The sequence below is a fragment of the Leucoraja erinacea genome, chromosome 2, assembly GCF_028641065.1.
Source record: "Leucoraja erinacea ecotype New England chromosome 2, Leri_hhj_1, whole genome shotgun sequence".
In the NCBI taxonomy this organism is placed as follows: Eukaryota; Metazoa; Chordata; class Chondrichthyes; order Rajiformes; family Rajidae; genus Leucoraja; species Leucoraja erinaceus.
The window spans coordinates 133911849-133920231 of NC_073378.1; the positions used below are offsets into that span (position 1 = coordinate 133911849).

Genomic DNA, 8383 nt, shown 5'->3' on the forward strand with positions numbered 1-8383 from the left:
CCTCCCCCCCCTCTCTTCCCCCCCTCTCTGCCCCCCCTCTCAGTCTCTCCCGCTCTCTCTCTGTCTCTGCCACTGGCTATCTCTGCCCTCTCTCTCTGTCTCTGCCACTCGCTATCTCTGCCCTCTCTCTCTGCTCCTCTCGATCTGTCTCTGCCCCTCTCTTTCTGTCTCTGCCCCCTCTCTCCTTCCCTGTACCTCTCCCTCTCTAGATGAGCCTGCGAGTTAGGGGCTATGCATGAGTGGATAGGGCTGGAATGGGTTAAAAGGAGAGAATGAATAATATTAATATAATATCAAGAGGGGTGGTTAGTGTGTGTGTGATGCCGTAGGCAGCCCCATCCGCCCCCTCCGCGTTGAGGGGACCGTCTAGTATAACTATAAAGCACTCATGATTCTTAACATGTCATAGAATCAAGCCGCACAGGAATAGCCAGACTCGTCCATGCCAACCAAGATGTCACTTCTAAGCATTTTTCCACCTGCCCCATAATCCTCTAAATCTTACTAATGCACCTGTCCAAATATCTTTTAAGTGTTGTTATTGTACCGCCTCAACTACATCCTCTGGCAGCTCATTCCATACACCTCAACCTTCTATATGAGAAAAATTCTCCAAAAGTTCCTCTCTCACCTAACACCTATGTTCTCTAGTTACCTCATATTCTGCTTGGGGAGTCTGCATCCTGGTGGCATGAATATTGATTTCTCACAATTCTGTTAACCCTTGCTGTCTCCTCCCCTTCCCACCTCAGCCCTCGGGCTCCTCCTCCTTTTTCCTTTCTTCTCCCAGCCGCCTACCCCCACCCCCTATCAGTCTGAAGAAGGGTTTTGGCCCGAAACGTTGCCTATCCCCTTCGCTCCATAGATGCTATTGCACCCGCTGATTTTCTCCAGCATTTTTGTGCACCCTCTCTAGTTATTAACTCCTCTACCATGATATTTACTCTATCTACTCCCCTCATGATGTTATACATCTCTATAAGATCACCCCTTCATATGCAGGGTGGGAAAGAATGTCTGCGAGACAAATCTGTGGCTTCAACTTTCACATTATGTATCTTATGCAGACATTGTGAGCCAAGACACCTCTTCCTGTGCTTTACCATTCTACGTTCTCGTCTATTCTATGTAGAACTGCTCAAGAAAATGACTTACAAAATTGATGCTAGATGCTTAACGTATTATTATTGTTAGATGTTTACATTTCTTGAACATTGTGGCTATGTCTAATTACACACATAATGTACCTGGACCAGCTGCTAACACAACTAGACCTGACTAAAACTGCTCAAAGGCAAAGTTCATCAGTTGATAAATCATAGAAGCAGAAGTAGATCATTTGGCTAATTGAGTCAGCTCCGCCATTCAATCATGGCTGATCTATCTTACCTCCTCAACATCATTCCATTTCTTTCTCCCCATAACCCTTGACATAAAGTCATAGAGTTATGCGACATGCTCTTTTATATCGTCCCACCTTCCTACTCCCGGCCCATCTCTATAATACGAAAACTTTTTGTCTTGTTTGCGGCTGTGAGTGTGGCTGTGTGTGTGTGTGTGTGTGTGTGCGTGTGCATGTGTGCGTGTGTGTGTGGGTGTGTGTGTGTGTGTGTGTGTGTGTGTGTGTGTGTGTGTGTGTGTGTGTGTGTGTGTGTGTGTGTGTGTGTGTGTGTGCGTGTGCATGTGTGCGTGCACGTGTGTGTGTGTGTGTGTGTGTGTGTGTGTGTGTGTGTGTGTGCGCGTGTGTGTGAATATATGGTTAATTCCTATTTTCTTTCAAACGCTAGGCCAGAGCCTTCCAATTTTCACATTCTTTTTTTTTTTTTTTTTTTTTTTTTTTTTTGTTTATTTTATTAGAAGTTAATACAGCACAAAACAGTACAGTGGCGCCTAATTTTAGGTGCCAACTATGTAATACCGTAATCCATTCTATGTAAAACCTCTAGTTTTATGTTATAAGAAAAAAGTAAGCAGATCAAGAAAAAGAAAGCAATAGAAAGGGGAAAAAGTGGAAAAATAGATGGCAGAGAGTAGAAAAACGTGAAGTGTGTATATAAAAAATAAAAAAAGGAAGAGAGAAAGAGGAGAGTAGAAATAGAAGAGAAGGCCCCTTAAAAGAGAATTTTTCAAATCTGTATTCGGAGATGTAGATCTATCCGCGTCATGAACTGAAATCGGCAATCCTTACGGCACCGCTGCATCACATGATTCCAAAAAGTCGATGAAAGGAGACCAACTCTTTAAGAATTGGTCATATTTATCTATTAGTCGGAGTCTCATTTCTTCAAGGCGTGCTTTGTCCATCATATTCCTAATCCACATTTTAACAGTTGGTGTGGTTGTACTTTTCCAAAATTTAAGTATCAATTTCTTTCCAATTATTAACCCATAATTAAAAAAAACATTTTGATCTTTATTTAAATTGGTATCTTCTCCTATTATTCCAAATATAATCCATTCCGTTTTGGGTTCTATTCTTGACTTGAAAATCTTTGTAAATATATCAAATATATCACTCCAAAATTTATTCAACTTTGTACATCCAACAAATGAGTGTGTTATATTAGCGTTTTGAAACAAACATTTATCGCATCTGGGAGAGACGTTTGGATAAAATTTGTTCAACCTCGTTTTTGAATAATATAGTCTATGTAATAATTTGAATTGAATTAAATTGTGTCTTGCATTAATAGAACAGTTATGTGTGTTCATCAAATATTTTTCCCATCTATCCTTCGAGATCTTTGTTTTCACATTCACCTCACATTTTTCCCATCGAGACAATAAATATATTCCCGTCACATTCCCACCTACCTTTGTGAAGTTTTTAATTGTTTGAAGTTTTAAAATCAGCCCGAAAACTCACCTTTTTCGGAAAAAAAACATTGAGTGACGTCATAATGCACTCGCAAGGCAGGTGCGCCGAGCCCGGGACTTCGGATGGGGCCGTGATTGGGGCCAAGAAAGAAGCCGCCGCTGGAACCATGGACGAGCCTAGGTCCGGGGTCATGGGATGACTGCACTGCAGCCCAGGCGGCGGCAGAGTTGACGGCTGGAGTCTACAGCCAGGGCCAGGCCGTGTACGAGAACCAGGCCAAGATATGACCTGGGTAGGTCCTGTGGCAGGGAATGGGAGTGAGGGGAGGAGGATGAGGGAAATGAGGAGGAGGGAAATGGGGTGGGAAGTTGGATGGTAGATGGAATTGGGGGGGGTGCGGAGGAGGAAGATGGGGAAGGGTGGAGGGGGGAGATACCCCCTATCTTCCTACCCTCACTCCCACCCTCTCTACCCCCAGTCCTCTCTAAGCACCGTTCTCTCTACCCCCTCCCTCTCTACCCAATGGAACTTATTGCACATTCTGGAACATCCGATCAGAAATCAGTGTACTGAGACTCACCAGGCCTGCCTCCAGAGCCGTACAGAGTATCAAGGTGCAACGAAGAGTCCAAAATATCTGGATTCGGGATTCTACGTGCTGGTTGGTGCGCTGTCAATACAACGGAAGAGACATTTAGTCAACATCAGGGATTCAACAAATTATAAAACTGTTGCACATTGCCTAACTTCTTTAATGTTATCCAATGTTCCCCTCAACCTCCAGCAATCCAAAGGAATAAGGTCCTAGATTGTCCAATCTCTCCTTATAACTTAGACCCTCAATTCCTGGCAATAATGTTGTAGGACATCTCTCAATTCCCCTCTCTCCCCCCATCCCCCCTCTCACCCCACCTCTCTCCCCCCCCTCCTCCCCATCACCCCTCTCCCTCTCCATCCCTCACCAACCAAGCTTCCCCGTTTCCCCCCTTCTTTTCCCCCCCTCTTTCCCCTGCCTCTCTCTCCCCCCTCCCTCCCCTCCTCTCTCTCTCTCTCCTCCCCCTCTCTTCTCCCCTCTCTCCTCCCTCTCACTCTCTCCCGCTCTCTCTGTGTCTCTGACCCTCGTTATCTCTGCCCTCTCTCTCTATCTCTGCCCCTCTCGCGCTGTCTCTGCCCCCCTCTCGCGCTGTCTCTGCCCCTCTCTCCTTCCCTGTACCTCTCCCTCTCTAGATGAGCCTGCGAGTTAGGGGTTATGCATGAGTGGATAGGGCTGGAATGGGTTAAAAGGAGAGAATGAATAATATTAATATAATATCAAGTGGTGTGGTTAGTGTGTGTGTGTGTGTGTGTGGGGGGTGATTAATGTGTGTATGAGGGGTGGTTAGTGTGTGTGTGATGCCGCAGGCCGGCCGCCCCCCCGGGTTGAGGGGATGGTCTAGTATAACAATAAAGCACTCATGATTCTTAACATGTCATAGAATCAAGCAGCACAGGAATAGGCCTGTCGAACTCTACAAAGCTGAGGCCACGCGCCAACTCTCGAACACCTCCTCCTACTTACCCTTGGCCCGTGACCCCACTGACCTCAGGCCACCATATCTAGCACCATCACCGACTTCATCAATTCCCACGCCCTGCCCGACCAAGCTTCCAACCTCATCGTTCCCCAGCACCGCACGGCCCGTTTTTACCTTCTCCCCAAAATCCACAAACCCGGCTCTCCCGGCAGACCCATTGTCTCTGCTTGTTCGTGCCACACCGAACTCATCTCCACATATCTTGACTCCATACTATCCCCCTTGGTCAAATCCCTTCCGAACTATGTTCTAGACACCTCAGACACTGTCCGCCGCCTCCGCGCATTCCACTCTCTAGGCCCTCACCCCCTCATCTTCCCCATGGATGTCCAGTCACTCTACACCTCCATCCCCCACCAGGATGGCCTCAAAGCCCACCGGTTCTTCCTCGACCAGAGGAGCAACCTATACCCAGCCACTGACACTCTCCTCCGCCTCACCCTCAACAACTTTACGTTTGACTCCTCCCATTTCCTCCAAACACAAGGCGTAGCTATGGGCACACGCATGGGCCCCAGCTATGCCTGCCTCTTTGTCGGGTACGTTGAACAATCCTTGTTCAATACGTACCAGGGCCCCATCCCCGACCTCTACCTCCGTTACAATGACGACTGCTTTGGGGCCACCTCCTGCACCCACACACAACTGACTGACTTCATCCACTTCACTACCAACTTCCATCCGGCACTCAAATACACCTGGACCATTTCCGACACTTCCCTACCATTCCTTGACCTCACCATCTCCATCGCAGGGGACAGACTTCTGACCGACTACACTACAAACCAACTGACTCACATGGCTATCTGGACTACACGTCTTCCCACCCTGCCCCTTGTAAAGACTCCATCCCCTACTCCCAATTCCTCCGCCTACGCCGCAACTGCTCCCAGGATGAGACGTTCCACACCAGGGCATCGGAAATGTCCTCGTTCTTCAGGGAACGGGGATTCCCCTCCGCCACCATAGATGAGACTCGCACCAGGGTCTCATCCATACCCCGCAATACTGCTCTCTCTCCCCATCCCCGCACTCACAACAAGGGCAGAGTCCCCCTAGTCCTCACCTTTCACCCCACCAGCCGGCAAATACAACAAATAATCCTCCGCCATTTCAGCCACCTCCAAAGTAACCCCACCACTCGCCACATCTTCCCATCTCCCCCCATGTCTGCCTTCCGCAAAGACCGCTCCCTCCGCAACTCCCTTGTCAATTCTTCCCTTCCCTCCCGCACAACCCCCTCCCCGGGCACTTTCCGTTGCAACCGCAAGAAATGAAACACCTGTCCCTTCACCTCCCCCCTCGACTCCATTCAAGGACCCAAGCAGTCGTTCCAGGTGCGACAAAGGTTCACCTGTATCTCCTCCACCCTCATCTACTGCATCCGCTGCTCTAGATGTCAGCTGATTTACATCGGGGAGACTAAGCGGAGGTTGGGCGATCGTTTCGCCGAACACCTCCGCTCGGTCCGCAATAACCTACCTGAACTCCCGGTGGCTCAGCACTTCAACTCCCCCTCCCATTCCCAATCCGACCTCTCTGTCCTGGGACTCCATTGCCAGAGTGAGCAACACCAGAAATTGGAGGAACTGCACCTCATATTCCGCCTGGGTTGCTTGCGTCCGGATGGCATGAATGTTGAATTCTCCCAGTTTTGCTAGCCCTTGTTGTCTCCTCCCCTTCCTTAACCCTCGAGCTGTCTCCTCCCATCACCCCACCCTCCGGCTCCTCCTCCTCCCTTTTTTCCTTCCTTCTTCTCCCCCCCCCACCCCCCAACAGTTCTGAAGAAGGGTTTCGGCCCGAAACGTCGCCTATTTCCTTCGCCTCCATAGATGCTGCTGCACCCGCTGAGTTTCTCCAGCATTTTTTGTGTACCTTCGATCTTCCAGCATCTGCAGTTTCTTCTTGAACACAGGAATAGGCCTATCAGCCGGACTCGTCCATGCCAACCATGATGTCACTTCTAAGCATTTTTCCACCTGCCCCATAATCCTCCAAATCTTACTAATGCACCTGTCTAAATACCTTTTAAGTGTTGCTATTTTCTTTCAAACGCTAGGCCAGAGCCTTCCAATTTTCACACATTCAACTCACATTTTCCCCATCGAGACGATAAATATCTTCCCGTCGCATTCCCACCTACATTTCTGGAGTTTTTAATTGTTTGAAGTTTTAAAATCAGCCCGAAAACTCACCTTTTTCGGAAATAAAACATTGAGTGACGTCATAATGCACTTGCAAGGCAGGTGCGCCGAACCTGAGACTTCGGATGGGGCCGTGATTGGGGCCAAGAAAGAAGCCGCCGCTGGAACCATGGACGAGCCTGGGTCCGGGGTCTTGGGATGACTGGACTGCATCCCAGGCGGCGGCAGAGTTGACGGCTGGAGTCTACAGCCAGGGCCAGGCCGTGTACGAGAACCAGGCCAAGATATGACCTGGGTAGATCCTGGGGCAGGGAATGGGAGTGAGGGGAGGAGGATGAGGGGAATGAGGAGGGCAATGGGGTGGGAAGTTGGATGGTAGATGGAAATGGGGGGGTGCGGAGGAGGAAGATGGGGAAGGGTGGAGGAGGGAGATACCCCCTATCTTCCTACCCTCACTCCCACCCTCTCTACCCACCCCCGTCCTCTCTACGCACCGTTCTCTCTACCCCTTCCCTCTCTACCCAATGGAACTTATTGCACATTCTGGACCATCCAATCAAAAATCAGTGTACTGAGACTCACCAGGCCTCCCTCCAGAGCCGTACAGATTATCAAGGTGCAACGAAGAGTCTAAAATATCTGGATTCGGGATTCTACATGCTGGTTGGTGCGCTGTCAATACAAAAGGAAGAGACATTTAGTCAACATCAGGGATTCAACAAATTATTTAACTGTTGCACATTGCCTAACTTCTTTAATGTTATCTAATGTTCCCCTCAACCTCCAGCAATCCAAAGGAATAAAGTCCTAGATTGCCCAACCTCTCCTTATAACTTAGACCCTCAATTCCTGGTAATAATGTTGTAGGACATCTCTGCATTTCCCTCTCTCCCCCCATCCCTCACACCCACCTCTCTCCCCCCCTCTCCCTCCCTCTCCCACCAAGCTTCCCCGTTTCCCCCCGTCTTCCCCCCCCTTTCCCCTGCCTCTCTCGCCGCCCTCCCGCCCCCACTCGCTCTCTCCCTCCCTTTCTCCTCTCCCTCTCCCCGCCCCTCCTCTCTCTCTCCCCCCCCCTCTACGCCTCCTATCTTTGCCCCCCTCGCTCTCCCCGCCCTCTCTGCCTCCCTCCCCTCCTCCCCTCCTCTCTCCCCCCTCCTCTCTTCCTCCCCCTCTCTTCCCCCCTCTCCCCCCTCTCACTCTCTCTCCCACTATCTCTGCGTCTCTGCCCCTCGCTATCTCTGCCCTCTCTCTCTGTCTCTGCCCCTCTTGCTCTGTCTCTGCCCCCTCTCTTTCTGTCTCTGCCCCCTCTCTCCTTCCCTGTACCTCTCCCTCTCTATATGCGCCTGCGAGTTAGGGGCTATGCATGTGTGGGTAGGGCTGGATTGGGTTAAAAGGAGAGAATGAATAATATTAATATAATATCAAGGGGGGTGGTTATGTAAGGTATGTTGCAAAGCCTACCTAAGCGTCGCTGAAAATCTGTCGCTGCGGGTGTGAGCGATTTTGGCGCCGTTTAGAGGGGGGGCGGTTTTAAAACGCGATTTTCCCTAGGCTGTTCCATCAATGGGATGTTCAGCCTAGTTAATTATTAACGGAAATCGCTGGAATATTCCGTTGCTTTAGCTATTATTAGTTTTAAAGGCTTTATATAATTGTTGTAGTAGTTTAGAAATTAACCTCTAAACCCTCGACCACCGGCAACCGCAGGGTCTCATACAGCGTGACACATAAGTATGCTATAAATGGGAGTGAAGGGAGGGATGATGAGGGAAATGAGAAGTAGGATATGGGATGGAAAGTTGGATGGTAGATTGTACAATGGAGGATGCGGTGGAGAAAGATGGGGA

General features: G+C 49.3%; 1 protein-coding gene across 5 annotated transcripts in view; it reads right to left on the reverse strand.

Annotated features, from left to right (window-relative positions):
• Positions 1 to 8383, reverse strand: part of LOC129715962 (uncharacterized) — a 275535-nt gene that overhangs the window by 103690 nt on the left and 163462 nt on the right. For 4 of the 5 annotated variants that reach the window (XM_055665873.1, XM_055665863.1, XM_055665856.1 and 1 more), the window contains exons 12-13: positions 7119 to 7208; positions 3399 to 3488 (exon numbers count right to left, since the gene is read on the reverse strand). In XM_055665873.1, the coding sequence (XP_055521848.1) occupies positions 3399 to 3488; positions 7119 to 7208 (180 nt within the window). The remainder of the gene's footprint in view (positions 1 to 3398; positions 3489 to 7118; positions 7209 to 8383) is intronic. The other variant, XM_055665868.1, reaches the window with a different exon arrangement.